Here is a 23,532-nt window from a genome sequence, read left to right on the forward strand (position 1 = left end):
TTTATCACCGAAGAGGGGGCGATGGGCAACGGTCACACCTGTGCTTTCACTCCTGTCCTTCTAAGACAGGAATTGTACTGAGGAAAGCTCGGAGCTGTGGGTCGTCCGTTACAGTTGCATTTGGGCAGCATGATGCTCGTGTTTTTCACCAGTGGGCTCGTAAGGTCATGCCGTGAGTCACTTTCTTGGTGCCATACGTGGTGCATGCAGATGTGTGTTAGTGTGTGTGAGAGAGTTACTGTGAGATGGTAGAATGTCGTTTTTTCAAAATTGTCCATAGGGGTTTCAATTGTAGATACAAATTTTAAAAGTACATAATGTCACGTTTGAAACCTTCTTATCTTCTTAGAACATCCAAAATAGCATGGCTACAGAAGAACAATGAGGAAGAAAGAGATATAAAGAAATATCGTGTTAGATTATACATACAAACAAGCCAGCACTGATGAAAGACACGATTGCCCTCACACACCATCGCGGAGTGTGCGGTAGTTAACGCAACCACAACACCTTTCCCAGGACACTTCCAGTTCATTGCCCCCTACCAGACGTTACGCCAGGTCATTTGGTGTCTTTTCAAGTTCCATTTCCTGTTTTCAGAAACACGTGAATATGGATGCGTGTCGGTGTTTCGTTAGCCGCGTTAGCGAGCTTGTTGCCGTCGCTCTCAGGGCAGGGTCTGCCTCGCCATGCCGACGGTGAACATCCATCAGCGAGGGATCAGCCCTCTCTGAGCATCTCCTCTGACAACCGCCGTCACCTCTGTAAATACTCATCTCTCTGACGCATGGGGTCGCCGGGGGAATTAACGAGCCTGCTTCATGTGCTGATGCATGAGAAAGTGGGGCCCTCTCCAAATTGCTTTCCTTTATTGCGTCTCCCCCCCCCCCCTCCTCCAGCCCCCCCTCCCATTTAGTCAGAAAATCATATTAGCCAAACCAATCTCATTTAAAACATGCCATTCCTTAATTTAGCCCTGATGTTTATTTTTCTGCTTCCCAGCGCTCTGCAGAGTTCGCATGTCAGAGGGATGTGAGTGAGAGACAGAGGAAGGGGTTAGGGAGAGGGGGAGAGAAGGAGAGACTGCGTAGTTCTGGAGGCGGTAGTGCATCGGTAATTGTATACTTACAGCCTCCACAAGTCACGATCCCTCAGGATCCTGCGTGTGTGGAAGAGAAGCTGGCCCTTTGGTTTTAACAACGGAGAGAGTAACACATGCTGAAGGCAGTGAACAGCACGAACCTTGACATTTGACCTTGACAAATCGGCGTACGACACAAATGACAGTAATAACCTTATTTCACGCTACTGTCTATTAGCGAAGACGCTATTAATCTGGCGTGTAACTTAAACTAGCCCGATTGAAGTCAGCCAGGGAGACACCAGGAGAGAGAGAGGCTGGGAGTGATCAGTGATCGACAGCAAGGCTTACAGACGTGCCCACAGCCATGCTGGCCTTTATCAGGGCTCGTCAGGAGCAACGCGAAGCACAGACCCGTTATTAGCGCCACAGCGGTTGCGATAAGATCAGAGAGCGCTGGCCGAGAAGCCCTGATGTAACGCCCGCACCTCCGCCAGGCTGCGGCAACTCTGTCACGTCATTATCCGCTGGAATGTCGGGAACTTTTTCTCCGAACGTTAGAAGTCTTCTGCCGTTTCAGAGTGGAGCGAGGACAATCAGCTGCTCATTTTTTGATCTGAGAAATTCGCCCAGAGTTCATGTTTCAGTGAACAGTGTTTTTTTTGTTGTTTTTTTTTTACCTCATAACCGTCTATGCTCTATGTCTTTTCTTTCATCCTCGCTATAAATATAGAAAAAGATGTTATGAGTGATTCATGTCAACGGTTTTAGTCATTTGAAACTTTAAAAATGAGCGGCGCACAGGTTACATTGATGCTTTTTTGTGATATGACCAACTCAAGACAAAACGTCCTGCAATTTCCTGCTTCGTCGCATGACAAGGACACATCTAATACAAGACATTAACTTCCTACTTAAACAGGATGTTAAACACGTCTTGACTGTGGTCCTCTCGTTTCATATGCACAATGTGTTCCTCAGAGGTTAATTCAAAGTCGGTTACAAATCGTAATGGTTTTTTACACAGTCCACTCGCCATCCGTTGCCAAAGTACATTTGGGGGCTGCAGGCCATTGTGAACTGGAGGGTTGATGTGTTGTACAAGATGACAGAAGGCACGCTCTCTGTTCAACTGAAACCAAGTGAATATGTAAATTTACATTTAGCAGACGCTCTTATCCAGAGCGACTTACAGTAAGTACAGGGACATTCCCCCCAAGTCAAGTAGGGTGAAGTGACTTGCCCAAAGACACAACATCATTTGGCTCGGCTGAGAATTGATCTGGCGACCGCCAGGTAACTCAGTGATACGTACACTAAACTGTAGAAATCGTAGAAAAGCTTTGAGCACACAGTCCTTTACCGTAGTCAAGAAACGACTACATCTCATACCGTCAGCATAGCAACATAGTACAGTTTGACATGATATCGCCGCCCAGAATGTTCCGTCATATCACGGTAGACGATCGTTTCCAGAAGAGGATGATGATGATGATCATGCGTGTGACCTGGGCTCCGCAGGGTGAAGTTGAAGGATGGCGTGGCGTTCCTGGGAGCGAGGGCCAGCAACCCCGTCGTGTGGACCGTCAGCCAGGACGTGAGGAGCGAGGGCCACAGGATCGTCACCCTCCACTGCCGCAGGAAGGACAACAGCTTCGCTCAGAGGTAGGTGTCACCCACCATTCCTTCGAGATCTCCGTCGATTTCCTCGACCGCGTTCACATAGAAGCCGGTGGTGGTGGTGGTGGTGGTGGTGGGGGGGGGGGGTGGCGACAGGTTGTGCACACATACTGTAAGCACCCACACGGCCAAGCACAAACGAGTGCGGACGCGCACTCGCGTTTAGGCTTCTGCACCGTGAGGGACTAGCGGTCGGCCTGGCGTTAGCGTGATTGAGGGGCGAACCGCCCCGCTCCCCGGCGTCGTCATGGTCCCCGCGGTGGTTTGCCCTCACGGTATTTCCATAACCTACGTTGATCTCATGAATTCGTACGAATCAGTGCCTCGTTTGGGGGCCTGCAGAACGACACACAGGGTCCTGATATCAGTTGAGTGCTAATCTGGGTTGCCTTCTCTCATATGTAGCAATTATGGTTTAAGTCCCAGAGAGAGTGCGCCTTGTATTGACATGTGTCATTTCAGAGATAAGAAAGTCTTAAAGGAGGCAAGCATGGCACACCGACAAAGATGCCTGGAATTCATCATCGTAATGGCATGCTAGCTAGAAGAAACCTATTAGCATACACCATGCTTTCCAACTTGCCTGTGGAGCTTTGAAAGAAATGGTATTCAATGCATTAGAGTGCCATTATAATTTTTTAGCTTGTTCATTGAAATTCACATTGTACTGGGAAGATGTCTTTATGAAATATGTAATTGTTGTTTTTAGCTATTATCTTTGCTGAATTTTCTGTCTTTGGGCATGCTAATGACCGAGTTTATGCACAGATGTGACTTGTGTTATTGTAACTTCTCATTCAAATGCACCGCTGAATGGCTGTGGAAATATTGAGACCCAACATCTTGGAGACCATTAGATTTTCTACACTCTGAAATGAAATCATTACAGAGCCTGATTGCCTTCTGGGAAGTTAGATTGTCACTTCAGTGCATATGGGTGCTGCGCGGCTAGCCGTCCATTCAGTGTGGACACCCTAAAAGGTCACTACACACGTTTTACAAGATTCCAACGTAAGCTACAGAGACATTCATACTCGTACCAGCCTCTGCACACTTTTCTGCCAACCTGTGTCTGCAAAACGAGGTATTTTAGGAAGGAATTGCAAGGGGTCATTAGAATATCATGATTTATAAATTAGGACCATGTTAGTGGGAATGTGTGCTGAGGAGAGCGTGAGATGGTTCTTCCCTGGGGATACAGGTTTCAGTAATGAGTCCTACTATCTCAGGTTTAATTTCTGTCTCCTTTCCCTTACTGACACTAATGAGATCCCAAAGAAACCAATGGAAGAAGCTTTTATACTTCTCTGTGACTACTTCTGCTACTCTCTCTGTCTCTCTCTCTCTCTCTCTCTCTCTCTCTCTCTCTCTCCCCCCATATCTCTTTTCTCCCACTGTCTCTCCCCATCTCTCTCGTTCTCTCGCTCTCTATCGTTCTCTTTCTCTGTCTTTCTCTTCCCTCCTGTCTTTTTCTCTCACTCTCTTTCTTTCTCTCTCTCCCTCCCTCCCTCTCGCTTTTTCTATCTATCTCTCTTTCTCATCTCCTCTCTCTCTCTCTCCCTCTCTGTTTACAGGTGGGTCGTCACATTCTATTACCGACCGACAACCACAATGCCACAGCTCAAGACCGCGGGCGCTGTAAAGGACAATCAACCCCCTCTCTTTTGCTAATGGAGATGTAACTCTGTCTAACACCTCATCACTTCACCCAGGGCGTATTCCCTCTGCTCCTTTAACAACGGGCACGCGAACATGTTTATGTGGTGATAAACATCGACACATGACAGACAGATAATAAAAGAGATCCCAGAAAGCAACTACGTCACGAGGCAGATGAAGGGAAGAATAACCCATTTACGTGCCGTGAAGATTTCCCCCAGGACCTGTCTGAGAGACTGTGTCAGTCTGGCCTCTGCCTGCTCACAAGTTTACCGTAACCCTGCACCTACAGAAACATCTGGCGTTTGGCCAAAATTGGCTTTTTTCCGCGAATCCCCGCTTTCTAGAATGTTCCCCTTTCGCCCGTGTGTTCTCCTCATTCCGCACTGTACGCCTGCTGCTGCTGCTGCTCTCTCTCTTTTGCCTCAAGCGCCGCCGACTTGTCACCCCGTTCCTTACCTTGCCTCCCCTTCCCCCTCTTCTCCATCTCCCTCGCCCCCCCCCTCCCTCCTAATTTCTTCCGCTGTGTGTTTTACCTCCACGTCCCTCTCAAACGGCGTGTGAAATGAGGATTCTCTCCTGCGGCAGGAGGCATCTGGCCCTTATTGGATCCTTGACGCCATCCCGAGCCTATCAGGGCCCTCCGCCCACGGCCCGCGCCCTCATCACGCAAACAGTCAAAGCACAGGCACAGGACTTGATGGGGGATTTCAATGAAATATTAAGGAGTGCACAGGTGTACAACAGGCTTCGACTATTAGAGTCAGCCTGGCATGTATGCAGTGTGAGTCTCATATCCAGATGGATTTTTAATGAAAGTGATGTCGGCGGGCAGAATGGTTTCCTGCCGTCGTGTTTTGACGTGGCAAGGTGGTTTGTTTTACTCGGGCTCGCGACGCAGAGGCCAATGCGATGGAAGAAACGACCTTTCGAATATATCCGGCGTGACGCGTCTCCACTCAAGTTGTGGTGGGAGATTCTTACAGTCCCCCCTTCCCTCTCCCACAGCCTACTGTCTACTGATCATTACACACCAGCCTCTCCTGCCCCCTTCCTCTGTGCCGTGCTGATTCAGTCCGCCTGTCTCGGCTCCTCAGACTTGCACAAAGCTGGAGTTGTAATCCTAGACTACGAGTTCATCTCAATGGGCCTGTGTAATCTCTCCACGGTCTCCCGCAAGGCGGCGAAGCGCCCCCCCCGATCCAGTCCCGGTTTGAGCGTGCTGTTTGATACACACCCTCCCTGCGGTGGGCTCGCTGGTTCTCGGAGGAGGCTTGGGGGATTGAGACGGTTCTTTTTGATGTGGCGCTTCCTTTCCTCGTCTGTCATGTTAGCATGCTGTCTGTTGCTGTCTGGCTCTTTGTGTTTGGATAGCTTGAAGAACTCCTTCCTTCTTTGCCTTTTCTTCATCTGGCTCTCCTTGGCTGCCTTTCTGCCTCTCTGTGTGTGTCTCTCTCTCTCTCTGTCTCTCTCTGTCTCTCTCTCTCTCTCTGTCTCTCTCTGTCTCTCTCTGTCTCTCTCTGTCTCTCTCTCTCTCTGTCTCTCTCTGTCTCTCTCTCTCTCTCTGTCTCTCTCTGTCTCTCTCTGTCTCTCTCTGTCTCTGTCTCTCTCTCTCTGTCTCTCTGTCTCTCTCTTACACACACACACACACACACTTTCTACTTCTCTCCATCCCTCTTTTTCTACCTTTACAATTTCTGGCCGCATTCTCCTTCTCCCTGTCTTTCTCTCTCTAACAGTCCATCCATCTCTGAATGTGTCATTACCTTGTGAGACCAGAGGAAATTTGCCATGTAATCACCTAAGCCTACCACATTTCTTATACAGTTCCCTGGATCCTTCTTAAAGGAACAGGCCCGTCTTTTATCCGTGTGCACCGCGGAAAGTGCTGGGCGTATTTCACGTCAGCGTCTGTGCAGCCGTCTCAAACTCCCGATTTCCACGCTTTTGCACTCTGCATTTATTAGCATATTTCAGCGGGTGGTGGCCCAAAAGGGTTAGGTTTGAAAAGCCGAACAGCTCGCTCCTAGGATTCTTTCAGACGTGCACCACTGCTAGCTCTACGGAGGACGGAGAAGCTATGCTGTGGTACTGTGTAGGCCTGAATGATGCGGTAGAATACCCGATGAGGACTGGTGAATGATGGATTCACCCACCCAACGTTTCCCAGCCGGGTGTTCAATAGAGGATGTCTGCATCTTGTCGTCCCCCCCCCCCCCCCCCCCACACGGCAGTTCCATAGGAATGTTAATAGGACCGAGCCTAAGAGAAAATTCATAGGAACTCACTCTGAAGTCTAGCTGTCATGTTCCTTCTAGACCAGCAACTGCTGGGAGCTCTGCCGGGCTATGCACCCTGACCAACACAAACATTAGCATCTTATGCTAGCTCTGCAGCGGAGTTTCCCCTGTCCTGTCTGCTGGTTCAGTCCATTAAATGGCCATGCTTGGACAGGGTTAATGATGGTATCGAGCCGCAGGTCACCCCCTTCCTGACCTCCACTCCTACATCTACTTCTCCGTCCCATTAATCTGACGAGGACACGGGCCCCTCCTCCTCCCCGAGTTGGAGAGAGGGAGGGGGAGGGGGGGGTGAAAGTAAGAGGAAGGGAAGGGGGGAGTGTGTGTCAGCAAGGAGAAGGCAAGGAGAGAGTAGAGAGTGAAAGAAAATAAAAAAACAGAGGGAAGGACGGGGAGAGACAGAGACAGACAGAGATAGAGAGAGAGAAAGAGAGTGAGACAGAGAGACAGACAGAGATAGAGAGAGAGAAAGAGAAAGAGAGAGACACAGAGAGAGAGAGACCGAGAGAGAGACAAAGAGAGAGACAGAGAGAGAGACAGAGAGAGACACAGAGAGAGACACATAGAGAGACAGAGAGAGAGACAGAGAGAGACAGAGAGAGAGACAGAGAAAGAGACAGAGAGAGACACAGAGAGAGAGAGACAGAGAGTGAGACAGAGAGAGACAGAGATAGAGAGAGAGAAAGAGACAGAGAGAGACACAGAGAGAGAGAGACAGAGAGTGAGACAGAGAGAGAGACAGAGACAGAGACAGAGACAGAGAGAGAGACTGAGAGAGAGAGACAGAGAGAGAGACAGAGAGAGAGACAGAGAGAGAGACCAGCTAATGCGCCTTAGTCCTGTCCATCTCATTGACGTTTTCACAAAATAAAAACAAACAAGCTCCTCCTTGTTCACTCAGAAAGCTTTTTCTCTTGAACCCTTCTGTTGTTGCGACACCACTCCGTTATTCGCTCGACTCTGCGGAAAACAGCTACCTTCACTGAGGCTCTCACCCGGGCCATCATACAACACAGGAACGTGACCTAAGAAGGGATTCAACCAGATGAAACCCTGGAGGGGGACTGAACCTCATAATTTGCATCGACTGCTAACGAAGAGCGCTCCGAGGAGGGAACCCAACCCTTGAGATATACCATGGCAGAAATCAGACGCTGGCCGTCTAAGAACACAAGCCACACTGTGCAGCTCCACACCGTGTAATGATAGCTAGCAGCTCCACTGGCTGGATGATGAAAAGAGACTGGAGATGAAAAAAAGATATAAAAATAATAATACAAGCAATGGCTCCCAAAGCCAGATGTAGTTTCTTACCAAGCTTTACCTGCTCCCGGTCATCTGTAGCCTCCAGCCAATGTTTGGGCTACACTACGACTCGAATCGCGGTCCAGTCTACTGATGTCCAGAGATTAGAAGAGTGCGGTAGCGTGATACACAACTACATCCAGCACGGATGCTCCTGCCTACAGACACTCTTAAAGAGATTCAGGGGCGAGGATGATTCCCCCATTGGGGTCCTACTGCTGACCTGCTGCACTCCTCCCTGCACTAACCCCCCTTAACACCCGAATATCAAAAAAAAAATCAAAATTGTGTGCCTATTTGTGCACATTCTGAAGATCTTTTGCACTGTGAATTTGCACGGTCTGTTCTGTTCTTGAATAAAGGGGTTGGAATTTGTATTTTTATTTTTATCCGATTCATCGATTAATCAAAAAAATAATCGACAGATTAATCAGTCATGACCTAGCACACTCCAGCTGAGTGGGGACAGCGTCCTGACCCCCGGAAGGGCTTCCTGTCGCGCAAGCGAGAACGGAGATGGGTCGATGGGTACAGCTTCAGTGATTTGAGCCCGCCTTGACGACAGATCAAGAAGCTGCGGTATCAAATCCCCCCCCCCCCCCTGTAATGTGTGTCGCTCTGGAAGTAAAGCGTCTGCGAAAATGAATACGGGCTTATTGTTATTGCCCGTCACCTGTCCAGCGAGAACCCGATGATGTGCAGGTGGGAGGGCCGAGTTGAAGTTACTGCCACTCACGTCGGTCCTAATATCTGCCACATCACTTGGAATATGAGAGGCCAGGCGAGGAAGGGAGGAGGTATAAATCACACCGCGAGATGAAATTAATTTTATGACATTAACTTTGGACAGCCATTTTGAGGATTTTCCATTAATGGCGACCGGGTCCCCTTTCGGTCAATAAATCAGCTGTTTTTATTTTTGAACCCTTCAGCGTTGGACCGCCCCCGTTATGATTGCATAAATGCGCGGAGGCCACGCAAACAGGCGGAGGATTCATACGCCACTCACGCAAATTAAATAACTCGTGATCGATGCGCTGGATCCATCTAACGATCGCTCCTGCCTAGGCCTGATGTACAAATCCCTTTTAATATCGTACAGGCTGAGAGGAAAGTGTCGCATAGGCGTTGGTGCTCTCGTAGATAAGCAGGTACGGCGAAGTGATAGTTTAAAAGGATAGCGAAATCGCCTTCCTTTTTCTTTCAACTGAATGGCATCTCGGATAAGCAGCAAGCAGTGATTTATTTACAAATGTGCTCGAACCCATGTGAAGGTAATTGCACAATTTCACAACCCTCCGCCTCTTCCGATACAAAGACATATGCAAACACCCAAGGTGAATGAATAAACAGGACACACACACGCTTACGCTCCTGAATACGCATGCATGCACATAAGCACACCCGGCGGCTTGACATTTGGCTGGTGGACTAAGTGTTGTTCATGGTTAATTGTACAGATTGCGACAGAAAAACAAATGAGAGGAGACACAAAGAACATATGCCGTTAACCAGTGTCGGTCTTGTTTTTCAACCTCCAGAGACCACGCGAACACACACACACACACAAACACTCCGTCCTGGTCATTAACATCCTTGCATCTGGCTGACACAATGTGAGGCGAGTCCTCATTGCGATCGAACTGCGCCAGGACCTTTGATTTAGCCTGAGCCGGAAATGTGACTCTGGACTGGCCCTGCCCTTCTTCCCATTGATTGGCTGCTCTCATAGGTGGGGTGAGAGCAAGCTGCAGACGCATGCATGCTAACCCAATGGAAGGCTGCATGGCTTTCCCATCGACACTGGAGCCTTGAGTATCGAACCCTCTCCACCTTTCAATCCTCACACATCATTGTTCTGTCGATGAGGATATCCTTAAATGACTCCACAACAGACCGCTGGATGCCATGCAGACAGATATTCACTACGCCGCACAATGCATGTCTGCATTTTAATGAAACACGATGATGCGGTCATGGCCAACCCAATGAGGAACACCATCGTTTATTGAAATGAAATCTTGCTGTGTATTTCTGCCCGTAGGGCATGGCTAATTTGACAGAGATTCCTAAAATATACAGAGAGCTTTACCGAGAGCGGACTGCCATCACCAGCGTTGGCGAGGGGGCCATTGCTCATGGTAACAAATGCGCATTGGGAATGATGAATCTTCTGCTCTTCCCAAAGCACTTGGGGGCCGGTCGGTACCAAAGGAGCTACGTGTTGTCGACTGTCTACCAACTAGCTGCTCGCGAGTGGAGGAGAGAAAAGACGACGGGAGAGGAGAGGGACAACAAGGGGAGAATCGAGAGAGAAGGGGGAGAGGAGAGGGACAACAAGGGGAGAATCGAGAGAGAAGGGGGGAGAGGAGCGAGAGAAAGAGGGGAGAATCGAGAGAGAGGGGAGAGGGAGGACGAGGAGAGGAATAGGAGAGAGGGAGGAGGGGGCCAACACGGAGAGAGAGAGAACGAGGGCGAAGGAGGAGAGGAGGAGAAATCATGGCCATATGCACAGGAGGATTGCTTTCTGTCGCGCACCCCCCCCCCCCCCACCCCCCCCACCCCCCCCCCCTCCCCCCGGCCTGGTATTACCATATCATGGGAACGATCCATCAATCCATAGGGTAAATTGTACACGCCATTTCAGGGCTAACACCACGACGTGTACATTCGTAATGAGATCGTGAGTGTGACTGAGCTGGTGGATAATGCACACTCCGGTCGTCGACGCACACGGCATGTGCCCTTATTAGAGTCGAGAGAGTGTGTGTGCGCACAGACGATGGCGAGGGCCCGCACTCCTCTCCTCGCCCTTCTACGCGCGCTCTCTCCCCCCTGTCCAAGTCTCTGTATCTCCCCTCGGCGCTCCTCTCCGAGGTGCGACTTTCACCTTTTCCTGGGGGTTGTTAGCGGAGGAGAAACATGGCCCGGGCGCGTGCAGCTGACATTAAAGGACCGCTCGTCTGGCATTTAAGCTTGTCTCCGTCTCGTAGGCTAGCACAGTAGACACAGTATGTAAATGGTTTCCCCCTTCCTGCGTGCACCTTCTCCGCAGCGCAACAATGAACCGCATAAGCCCGCTTTGCTGCTTTCACCCCGGTGACTGAGGGTTTTTCAATGGCGCCGACAGACTGACCAAAGCGCGCATGCAGGCCCAGGCACGCACAGACTGGCTGTTTCACATAGGCGTCTGACAGACGTTGGGCTTTGATGCTTGCTGTGTGGAACGTTCCTTGCACCGGTGTGGCGCGGGAGATTCAAACCCGAGATTGGTCTGTTTTTGGGGAGGACGATGCTCGCAGCTAGCCTGCGCTATAGCTACAGTACTGTGTTGTAGGTGTGTGTGTGTGTGTGTGTGTGTGTGCGTAGTCAGGTCACGACTGTAGAGCCAGCCTCAAGCCTACTCACTTTCAGCAGTGGTCCTGTGGTTCAAGGATAAATACATGAAATGTTGTGGCAGCTTTTGTGTTTTTCTAGCGCTGACTTGATAGGTAACTAATAGCAGATTGACAAGAAGTCTCTGTGGCCGTTGTTTGTGTGTCTGTGTGCGTGTGTGTGTGTGTCTCCTCAGATGTCACGCTTGTGTTCCCGCAATTACATATCAAACTCATCACAGGCAAGCTGGTCTCTGGTTTATCAAGGCACTGACAATACCTACCTTACAGTTTTTTTTTCCACCAACTCCTCCCCTTCCACCAAAGATAATTTCAGCAGCATTAGCTTTCATTAGAAGGAAAATAAATCAGCCTGCGCCAGCTGAGGATCTGACGCGTGTGACCGGCAATCTTCAATCTAAAATAAAGTATATTGTTCGGGTTGACTTTTTACGGTGCATCTTTGTCATTTTCCTAATTTACATGTATAGCACCCACGTATCCATTAACATGTGCGCCCCAGTGTACGTGAGCGAACGAGCCGTGTGAATCCCGAGTGCGTGTGCATCCCCGTTCTTAATTACCGGCGTGCTGATGGGAATTTGAGCTCGTCAGTTCTCACGGCACGGAGAACACGAATTAGTGTGCTGCGAGAGCGACTGGAGCCGTCTCTCACCCGCGTCGAGAATGCTCTGACGAAGGACGACACTTTGGGGTTTTTGCCTCCTTGTATGTCTTCATATCAGTTAGCGGTAGCGGTGTCTACCTACTGCAGTGTTACCCTAGAGTGGGTATCACTCACATTTATTACAGCTGAGAAGTCACTTTCGTGTAGCCGAATCTGTGCCCTGTGAATGTTTAATGGTGCGCATAGTTTGACTGAGAGCAGTAGAGTTGAGTTATAGTGTGTATTTTAGCTTTATGTCACAGTTCACCTTTTTATTGTTGAGCTAAGGAGGTAATGTGAATGTCTTACTTTTGATGAAAGGGAACGTCTTTGGACTCTGTAGCATGGTTATTTCTCCCTCAGATGGTTTCTAAATGTTCTAAATGGTAGTCAGGGCTTGCCTTTCTTCTCATAATATACTCTAGAATGTTCTTACTGTCATTAGCTCACACAAAGCAGTATCCATCTTGAAATTAGTGTCTGCAGGTTGGACTAGGATAGGACCTATTAAAGTTATGAAAATGTGAACGTTGGTGAGAACGCACACTCAGAAAATATAATCTTTCTACTGTTGTACTAAGCGATTCTGTGACTCTGAATGTTAAACGCTTCTGCCAAGCCCAGTGTCAAAATAAATCTGCTTGCAGAAGTAGTAAGGTCTTGAACTATTTATGAATTAGCTCATTTTAAGCTATTGCTCTGAGTCCATTCTGACTTGAATAGCTTCTGGAGGCTGGGCTAGCTTCATGCTTCTTTGAACACTTCACCCGGAGTTCAAAGCACTAAACGTTCTTCTGATTCAAGTATATTTGACCTGTAATATCCGGGCTGGAAGATTAAAATATTAGGCCTACATGTGAAGCAGTAATGACCAACAAATATTACATTTGATCATTGAAGTCATAAAAGATCTAAAATAATACTCAATTTCCCCCCCAAATCTTTTGCACATACCATTTATCATAACATTTTAGTCTAATGTCCATGCTTTCACTGTTGTGTGACTCAAAGTAATACAATACGGCTTCTCGCTTGCGTGACCTTGGCTCGAAGAGCTTTTAATAATTCAGTGTGCCTGTTTTACGCCCGAGTAAAGACAGACAAGCATGTGAATGACAGATGACACCTCATCTATCACTGTCATAAGCCTGACACCTGGGAGGAAATAACTGTCTGGCCAGGCCGTGTCACTTCCTGTGCCCTGCTATTCTACCTATTACAAAAGAAAGAAGCCATAGATGGTCTGCTGGCGATACCGTGGTCAGACATGCGTCGACATGCAATTACACCGGGGACTGAAGACCAGGCACATCTCATATTATTCAGGAATGAATGCATGACTGGAAAGAGATGTGTTTATGTTCGCATTTTGCACTCTTTTTTTCCGGTTGCAATATGCTAGTGTGTGCATGCACGTGTGCGTGTGTGTGGGACTCCATACTTCCGCACTATTGAGTTCCAGCCCCGGGTTCCGGGGCCCCCATGCAGTCACCCTGATTGAGTTCCTTGCTCCCTCTGCGGGGGGTCCGGAATGCCCTGCCTCACCCCAGATAGAGGCCTTAGACCTGGGTCAGTTTCCTGGAGCGCTGGGCCCCCAGGCGGCCCGGGCACACAGCACTGTAGAGCCACAGATGCATGCATTACCCATGATCCAGGATTTGAAAAGTCTTCCTCCATTTAATGCTCCCCAACCCTGGCTGTGTCTGATCAGCTTTTACCTGCACGAAAGCAATCTCCCATCTTCCAACACACGTTGTATACACACACACACACACACACACAGGCACGCACTCAGCAGTGTACCGCTCATTGCAAAACTCTGTGTTGCAGGAGCTTTGGGGTCCCGATTGGTTCTCTCTCTCTTTTGATGTACCATTGTTGTCAGTGCTAACCAAATCGCCCCGTGTGCATGAAAGGCCCCCATTTCCCACTGTCTCCAAAGCCCAGAGTATCCTTCCTTCCCCACGACCATTTATAGCCATTCCTAAAGGTGTTAGAGCACGCGCAAACACTTACTGCTGCCTCGCGCGCTCTCTGTCATCTGTTTTTCCACCGTCTTCTGTTGACTTTTTCGAAAGGAGTTCTATCTTTCGTGTTATACATTCCTTCCTCCTCCGGGCCCTTAATTTCCCCTGTCAGCTTGTCGTTGGAGACAAATCTCTCTAAGCTTGGAACCATTTTGTGTGTGTTTCTGGGGTGAACACCTTCATGTGTGTCTATGTTGTTCCTGTCAGCTGGGTTGGGCAGGCATATCACTCATCTGTTGCACGATGACTCACTTTCAAATCCCAGCCTTTTTCTGTTTGGTAATTACCATGGCCATTGTGCGGCTTCAACAGCCAGGCAGATTTCCTGTTCTTTCTCAGCAACTACGAACGTGTGTGTGTGTGTGTGTGTATACACGCGTCTTTCTGTGTCTGTGTTTGTGTGGGCTTTTGGTTTGGGTTCAAAGTGCGCCTTAAGAATGGAAATGTGTGAACCAGTCCAGGCCGCGGGATGATGTTTTGTTTAGGTTTTATAATGAGACACAGTGTAAGAAGGCTGACCTCCCAACCAACCCGCCCTTGTCATTCATCATCCCAACCACATGCTGACAGGACAATTCAGCACACCGCCCTCTGCTGGACACGGAGGGAGTGCATTCGTGGGTGTGTGTGTGTGTGTGTGTGTGTGTGAAGTTGGTTGACATGTGGGTGGGTGTTTTCTATATGACACCTAACGTTATATATTTATATGATATTAATTCATTCATAGTTACCCCTTTTTAATCCTGTTCTTTGTCTCTGAAAGCCTTCTGATAATCTCATGCTAAACTAGGAGCATATTAGAATATTTCGCACTAAGAATTCACACCTTAGCTTTCCATCTATCTATCCTCGATTCAGTCACCACACGGCATAACAGTAAATTATTTCTAAACCATGCACAACTGGGTGTTTGATATCAAGGCCAAGCCTATTATCTTAGAGTTTGCTGTCTACTGGTTTCTGATAAGTGTTTTTATATATTGTATATATATATTTTTTTTAATGGAGACTCAGATTGTGCCTTTATTTCCCTTTTTATGGTAATGCTGGAAAGATGAAGCTCGATAACGATGTTTGTCTGTGCTTCAGAACACACACCAAACCCCTCCGCTCCCTTGAGCAAATACATGTCATGTTCTGCGTTTGTGTTTGTTTTGTTGGGGATGTTTCGAATCTAGCTTGTCTTCAGATATAAAATACTGGAGGGGAGAGGCGAAAAGGCTGATCAAAATGAAGGCTCAGCAAATCAAATAAGTTGGGGATTTGGTATTCATTGTTTTTCTGCTTTGTTTGCATCACAATCAGCAGAGGGGGAATGCTATGCTTTGTCCAGAAAATCTTCAACGAGAAGTGTCTGGAAGGAAGAACCAAAGTAAATTGCTTTTCTTCCTTCGTAGAGAGGGAGGTTGAGTTCCCAGTGAAACTAGGAAAAAAAAAAGAATCTAAACTGGTTGTGTGACGGTATTGGCATGATGTTGGGGACAGATCTGACATTTAGATTCGGTAGCTTTCTGCCCTTCCTTGGGCAGTTTATGTGATGCTGATGGGCTTCACATGTGGACCTCTCAAATCTTCTCTGTCAAATACACAGTTCCACCTTTCGGTACTTGAAGTCTTAAATGTGATTTTTCTCCCGAAACGTTTTATTAATCCTTTCTCATATGCTTCCCTCCCCACCTCCCTCCGTCCCTCCCTCCCTACCTCCCTCCCTCCCTCCCACCACCTCTCCCACCCCCCCACCCCCTCCCTCCAGTGGTGAGGCTGCAGGCTACCAGCGTGTTCTCCAGGTGGACCTGGAGGTAAACGGCTTGCTGGTGCCCCTGGGCAGCAGGGTGGTGTCCTGGCAGGTGGAGTACCCCCTGTCCCGCTCCCTCACGGACGAGGTGCAGACCCTCATCCGCCTGGCGCCGCAGGACATGGGAGGCATCGTGCCCCTGGCCATGGTGAGTGGAGCCCCCCCCCCCCCCCCCCCAACGGGAAAACGCAAGCGTGTTGCGCAAACCTCCATCACATGTCCCCGTACGACAGAGAGAGAGAGAGGGTGAGAGAGGGAGAGAGAGGGAGAGAGAGAGAGGGTGAGAGAGGGAGAGAGAGAGATAGAGAGAGAGGGTGAGAGAGAGAGAGAGAGAGAGAGAGAGAGAGAGAGAGAGAGAGAGAGAGAGAGAGGAGGGGAGGACTTGTGTTTGTCTAACAGTGAATTTGAAACATGTAAGTGAACTGAATATAGAATGAGTAAGAAAAGTGTGTGTCTGCTTCTAGCGTGTGTCACAATGTGTGTGTGTCTGGGTGTTGTTTTTGTCTGTCTGTGAATTGCAATATCAGTGTGTGTCGGTGTATGTCACATGACTAGCTCCACTCATCGGGAAGCTACATTTCTAAAACAGGAACACAGGCAACACCTCCTTTTGTACATTGGAAACGCATGTCGTCTCTCGGCCGAGCACTTTGATGTCTTTGTGTCTGCAGAGTCTGGGATGTTTAACAAAAGAAAGTCATGTTTCCCGACATAAATAAAGATAAAAGACTATTTGAAATGTGGGGCGACTTCCTGTCTTACTGTTGATTGCTTGGCAGGACTGACATTTTTAGATGAAGGCGGCTGCGTTTGGTTGAGTGAGTTGAGGTGCCGAGTTCAAAGTCCAGTGAGGTTCACTTGGATTAAACACCAAGCGTGCGCTACTTTAATTAGCTGTCATTTGACTAAAAGTACTCTTCTTGATTGAGAAGCTAATTGATTTTTGGAAACCAGGATAATCCTCTTTAAAAATGTTCGATCGCGTAGCTTCTGGATCTGAGGAACAATGGTATTATAATAATGAATATGTCTTTATCATTACGCATTTTAAACAGTTTTCACAGTGTTCTGGTCTTTGTAATGGAAGAAAATCGTAATGCTTTTATTCGTAAATGTTAGAGAATGTGTAATTAATGGACAATTTGGGAAACCAATTACCTCCAAGCTCTGACTAATATGGTTTGAATCGCAATGCAGCCAATGTCAGCCCCACAATCAATTTTCACAGTCCCTCACAATCACCATGTTCTCAACCTTGGTCTGACTCCACTCCAGAGAACGCTTTGATACACGTTCGATGTGATGTCACCCAGAGAGAATGTTCAACAATGTAAAGGCTACAGGTTCTCCTTCTCTTACAGCCTAACTATGTCATACCCCCAGCCTGAGATAAAAAAAGTTACATATGAGTGTGGGTTGAGTACATCAGGAGATAAAGACTTCAAGGGTGAAATGGCGATTGCTGACGTGTCAGCCAAGCAGATTTAGAGTGCCTTCAGGAGAGAAAGATGGATCTGTCTGTGACTGGTGTGTCGCCATATCCGTTCAAGCTCACTCAGCCCTGGGGCCTGGTCGGACCATGCCTCCCTTATAAGAGGCATCGCTTAATGTACAAAGCATTGAAACACTCTCCAAAAATGTCGACTGCGTGAAAGCTGCCAATCTTGTGTCGGCGTGGTGTGAATCATTTCTAACAATCATCCCAGGCAGCGGGGCGATGCCTCTTCGTGGGAGGACAGGGATGAGGCTCGGGCCTTCACGCTGTGCCATAGTCATCCAGGAGAGACGGAAGACCTAGAGAGAGAGAGCATCCCCAACATTCCACTCAGACGGATCGGAAGGGAGGCGCACGCAGCCGGTCGCCAATTATCGCCAGCACTCTGCACGGCGTCCCTCCGTGTGACTCTCAAGAGAGGCATGGGCCCTGCTCCTGTTGGCTCCTCTCTCTCCCTCGTGTTCTTCTCTTTCTCTGGTTTTATTCTCTCTCTCTCTCTCTCTCTCTCTCTCTATTTTTACGACTCGTCGGTCTGACAAGTTAAGAAGCAGCCTCCAGCCGCCTCACGTCCGGCGGAACATTTGAAGAAACCCGCTCCGCTAACGGCGCCAACCGTTTATGAGAGGGTGTAAGGGTGATGGAGAACAAGAGCGAGAGGAGATATGAAATGAGGGGGAGGGAAGAAGAAGAAAAAAAAAGCTTTGTCGAAACTCCTAATGAGAGACGGAGAGATAGGAGAGAGTGCTGTAAATGTACAGAAGATTTGTCCGTATTAGACGCGGGTCTTATGAGCCGCATTCCTCACATGAATATTTGATCTCTCGTTTCCCCCAGCCTCCTGTCTCTCTTCTCTCATTAGAGGAGACAGTCAGGGTGGCCCCTACAGCTCATGTCAAACATTATCATTAGCATTGTATCTATAGCCTCTGAGCATTCTTTTATCCCAAAGATTAGCATTTAGCTCTTACAGTCCCCTAACATTCCAGTCCCAGACGTTGGCACAGCGCTTAACTCAACGCCACGATCGTAAAGCTCGACCGTCTTGTGTTTCGTGCGCCGCGCCGCGAGATGTATTGACAGTTGTGCCGTGTGGACAAACAAACGATCCTTCCGATGTCAACGTGTTTGCCTCAGAGAGGCGGGAAAGATAAGTCAAAACCGGGGGAAAAAGCTGTCCCTGTATCAGTGATTTATACACACAACAATCACATGATCAGACCAGCCAGCGATAGCAGCCAGGCCATCGCTCAGCCTATCCCTGCTGTCAGGAAGTGTGTTTGGAGAAGCCGTAGCGCCGCGCTAAGAACTAGCAGAGGGAGGCTATTATCTAGGCGGCTAAGAATCCTCCAACTGGCTGTCATCGTGCACAGTAATGTTTTAATATCCCTTTAAGCGTAACCGAGTCCTCTGGTAGATATGTGGAATTCTGACGACGCTGTTCTGTTATTCTGGTGTGAAGGTTACCAGGGTTAGTTCCGTTTTTTCATTCTCTATCTGTCTCCCTCAATCTTCCTCTCTGTGGATTATTTGTTTTAAAACAGTAAAGTTTGTCTGTACAGGGAAATCATCAGTGAAAGTCAAATCTTTCTAAAATCCCTTTTTCTTATTTACTCGGTAAGGATTCGTTTAGTCAAGAAAGCTTGAGTGTCCACGCTCTCTCTTTCTCTAACCCTCTGCAACAGCTGTTTCATTTTTTTTTTACATTTCAGTTTCATTTTAGTTTGTTTATCTTTTTCTTGTCTTCTGTCTCTTCTGTCAGAGCATGTTGGGGGAGCAACGTAGCCAGAGCCAAACCCCAATGTAGTCAAGGACCCTAACTCACAATAGCCTAGTCTCATCAACATGCCTGCAGTAAACAGCTGGGGCCTTCCTAGGTGAACATACTTTTTTTTTAGGGTTATTGACTTGACATTTGGTTTGTAACAAAAATCCTTTGGAGAGGGAGGAAAAAACAGCACTTAATATTTAATCTCTACCTGGAATCTGAGCCAACAGACACGTGATAACGGAGAAAGCCAACAAAGAACCAACAGATTGTCAAGCCAACAACTTGTGTAATAAATCAATATCTAATTATTGAGGAGGGTATAAATCACATTTAGTCCTTATGAAATAATCAATAATGGTATTTACTACCTCTGAGGATGGCAGAATGCTTCCCAAAAAGAAATCTTTATTTGCTAATACACTGAAATCCCCAGTGTTGCCTCTAAGCAGCAAAGTGTTCCTAGTACTATACGTAACCCAGGTGGTGTGATGGTGTACAGCAACTTTTGGAGCGTAATCTTCTTCTGCTCTCACAGCTTTCTGACAGAACGGTGCAAAATGCTAACCCTCTTCTGGTCTGGTGTAAGCCAGTGAAGGGTATCTCTCAGGGAAAGGGGCTCCTTTGGATTTCCTGATTTCCTGGGGGATATCTCTGTAGGATCCGCGAGTGACAGGATGAGTGCATGCGTGTTGGAAGGTGGGACGTCGTTCTTGATAGCCGACATGAAGTTCCGTCGAAAGTGGAACTTCCTGTTCTCATACAGTATTCCTCTCAGTGAGTCAGCATACTACATAAACCGTGGCCAAACTCAAGCCCTCCATGGGCTGAAACATTTGATGAATAATTCAAGGCTGTTCTCAGGGTTCGGCTCGACAGGATTTCTGGGTATTGGGATAACTTTGTAGAGCATGAGGTCTCCTCGTGGTTCTCATAGCACCGTCGGACAAAGCAAGCCTCGCACTACGGCTGTCGGTTCACCTCTGCCCCGTGGCTTGCCCTCCGGCTCTCCCCCTGGGAACCCTTGGCACTGGGGACACGGTTGCGGTGGAGGAGAATTAGCTGGGTGAACGCAGTGTACCAGACAGTAATGGGGTGTGTCGAGGACAGAACCAACCCAACTCGGGCCTACCTTGCCGCTCGGGGTCCCTGATCCATGAGCTGTTTCCACAGCAAGTCCCAGTAGCTTGTAATCTCCAGAACGACTTTTTAAGGGACTCAGAATGTTCCTTTAGGCCCGATGTTTCTCCTGCAGTGGGTAAGGGCTCTGCTCAAAGGTCTCTTTTTTCCTCGTCTCCCTGACTTTTCCGGTCCGTGCCTATCTCGACGCCAGCAACTGTCGGTGTGAGTTTGAGTGTGTGTCCATGCGTGTCTATCTATAAGCATTGTGTTGCTTCTATTTCGCCTTTTCAGGCCATTGTCGACAACAAATGGTTTGTGTGTGTCTTTTTGTGTGTGTGTGTGTGTGTTGAAGAGATATAGAGAAAGGTAGAGACAGACTCATGGGTTTGGTGTGAGATAGTGGGCTGGAGTTTCAGCCCGGGTTGTCCTTGAGCCCGATGCTGTGTTACACAACCATCGTGGGTGTTTATATACTATACGTACCAATCATCTCCCCCATATCAGCCTCTATAACACACATCGGGCCTCCCATTGCACACTGCCCAGCCCATACAGGACGCGTAATGGCCTTTTATTGATTTCCTCCCTCTCCTCACTTTCCCCCCTACCTTTAGCTCTGTCTGTCCTCGCCGCGTTGTGAAAAGGCTGGGAAGATCACCCTGCTGCTTCCCTCCCCTCTGGGGCCGCGCGCGTGCGTGTGTGCGTGTGTGTGTGCGCGCGGATCGCTTAAGCTAACGACATGGCTCTCTGGGGATGGGTGTGTGTTTACAAACTGCTGGGCTGATGCATGGGACCAGTGGCTATGAATAAGACATGCACCCCCTCCAGCTGCTCCCACCCCAGGAGGGGAACACTGGGCTGGGCTCACGCCGGGAGGGAAGGAGAGTGTGCGCACAGACCCAGGCTGGTTCTCATGCCACCGTCATCACTCCCGCTGTCGCTGCAAATCTCACTTAATTTCAGACCCAAGGCCAAATGGGATGGAGAAAGGGTTCCCTGTGTGGGGCCTGAATGGTATACAGAGAGTCTAGACAACACACACACACACACACGACGACCCACTCGTATAAGTCAGTAATTTCTGAGTGTTTCTCAGAGTCTCTTAAGTGTCTTGAGTTCAAAAGCCCACTTACCTGGCAACCTGACATACACACGCATCACATTTCGTCGTTAGCTCCTTTTTAATAAGGTGAGTTCCAAGACATGCTTTGGAACAAAGAGTATTTAACTGTCAATCAAGTGTTCCCTTTTCAACACAATCTCAGAACCCATCTGCATTGGAAAAGGCAACGTTTACGTTGCCATCAGTAGTCACTTAAAAAAAAAAAAAAAAGACTCAAAATGAAGTCCTTCCATTTTAGATACTTCTTCTGATATTTAAAATGTGTACGCAAGAAACATTCAATTATCGTTTCATATGTAGAAGAGACAAATAAAATGATCATTTTGAATGTGGGAAAGTTGATGGTAAAATGATGTCTATAGATGCATAGTTTGAAACCTTGAACGACACTGTCATTATTGGTTCTGAATCCACCAAAGAAGTACTTAGTTTGGCGGTTAAAAGCATCGCTTTTGTGCAGAAATGTTTTTCTCACATCCGCTTTCTTTTCTAGTATTCAATTGAGTAGAAATTCAACTTGGATTCAGAGTGCTGTAAAAAAAAACGAACCTCTCAACATTTCATCCCTCGTCTGAGGCAAAAATGGTCCGGGGTGAAAAACAAGATTGCTCCCTTTAACTGTAGGAGAAAAAGTGGAGGGTGAAAAAGAGGGTGAGGAGGAGCGAGAGAGTGGCGGTGGAGAGGAGTGGTGTGTGTGTGTGTGTGTGTGTGTGTGGGGGGGGGGGGGGTGTCTCCATTTTATTAACAAGCTTGAAATTCCATTATCCAGGGCGTAGCATTAAATAATGTTATCTGTTGAGCAAGCAGGTGGAAATAACAAAAGGGAACATGGAGGCTTCACTGTGTGGGGAACAAAAGCCTGTGTGGAGACTGCTTCAGTAGTGCGCTTCAAAGATGTACTGTGGTCTTCGTAACAGCTTTAGTTGAAACTAAGCTGGGATGAGCAGCATACTTCTGTTCTGCCCAGATGACATGCGATCCACTAGCGTGTAGCGAGCTCGGGATTTGGAGACCTCATTTTAATTGATTTAATTATCTTCCTCCTTTGTTTGAGAGTCAAGGTTCTTTAAAGTAGCTCGAAATAACATTCCGAGTTGTGTAATTTGACACACGTAATCCAATCACCTGATATCAACTCTGAAATGAGCGGTTGTTGTCGTGGTTTCCAGTCTGTGTTCAGTGAACTGTGAGTGACCTCTCCTTTTGTCCATCTGCTTCCTGTCTGTTTGTCTCTCTCTCAGGACTCGGAGATTCTGAACACGGCCATTCTCACCGGACGCACGGTCGCACTCCCGGTGAAAGTGGTTACCGTGGGAACGGACGGCTCGGTGACAGATGTGACCGAGTCGGTGGAGTGCAAGTCGACAGATGAGGAGGTTGTTAAGGTGGGTTGACGACGCACGCACACATAAACACATGCTAGATTCCTCGCAGAGGAACTGTTTGGGCCTTGTTTTCTGTAGGCATCATTTCCTGGATTTATAAACATTTTACTCTCTCTCAAGAGACAGCTGTGGTCTTTTCAGGAGCTGAGTGATTTGACCTCGTGAGTGCATGGTCCAACATGCTAACCAGAGGCAGCCCTGGGCTGTCATGCCAGATGCTAGACAGGCGGAGAGAGGGAGGTGTTCTCTCTCCACATCTCTCACCTTCCCCGGCTGGCGTTACCCTATTAATCTCTCCAACAGCACAGAACTGATAATCACTCATGATGGGATGAGCCACGCAGCTATGCCCGTCTGAGGAGCTCGTGTGCGTGCACTGTACAATCAGACACCCTTTACACACACACAATTGTGTGCTGTGTGTGTGGGCGAAATGTATGCATGTGTGTTTTGAGATTGCGCCCGTGTGAAAGGCGGCTCTTCCCTTGGGTTGAATTATCCTCTGAGTTCGTCACGCTGCTGGCCTCCTGAGAGACTCTCAAATCCCTGCCCCCCATTAAAGAGGAGTGGGGACGACCCCCCTCACCCCCCCCCCCCCCCCCACCACCACCACCACCACCACCACCCCTCCAACCCCAAACCCCTCCAAGCAACTGTGAAACATTTTATCAAGCGTTGATTAGGCAAGAGTTTCCTTTCCATTTTGCTCTCTGGATCTGACTCGTGCCTCTCCTGGCTGGTGATGCTATGCCAA

The 23,532-nt window shown here is 48.2% G+C and overlaps 1 protein-coding gene across 1 annotated transcript in view; it reads left to right on the forward strand.

Annotated features, from left to right (window-relative positions):
* Positions 1-23,532, forward strand: part of LOC146220493 (transmembrane protein 132D-like) — a 74,617-nt gene that overhangs the window by 40,783 nt on the left and 10,302 nt on the right. The window contains exons 4-6 of the mRNA XM_084693709.1: positions 2,603-2,746; positions 15,847-16,036; positions 22,635-22,778. Coding sequence (XP_084549835.1) covers positions 2,603-2,746; positions 15,847-16,036; positions 22,635-22,778 — 478 coding nt within the window. The remainder of the gene's footprint in view (positions 1-2,602; positions 2,747-15,846; positions 16,037-22,634; positions 22,779-23,532) is intronic.

The sequence above is a fragment of the Hypomesus nipponensis genome, chromosome 27, assembly GCF_054491055.1.
Source record: "Hypomesus nipponensis isolate SF chromosome 27, ASM5449105v1, whole genome shotgun sequence".
NCBI lineage: Eukaryota > Metazoa > Chordata > Actinopteri > Osmeriformes > Osmeridae > Hypomesus > Hypomesus nipponensis.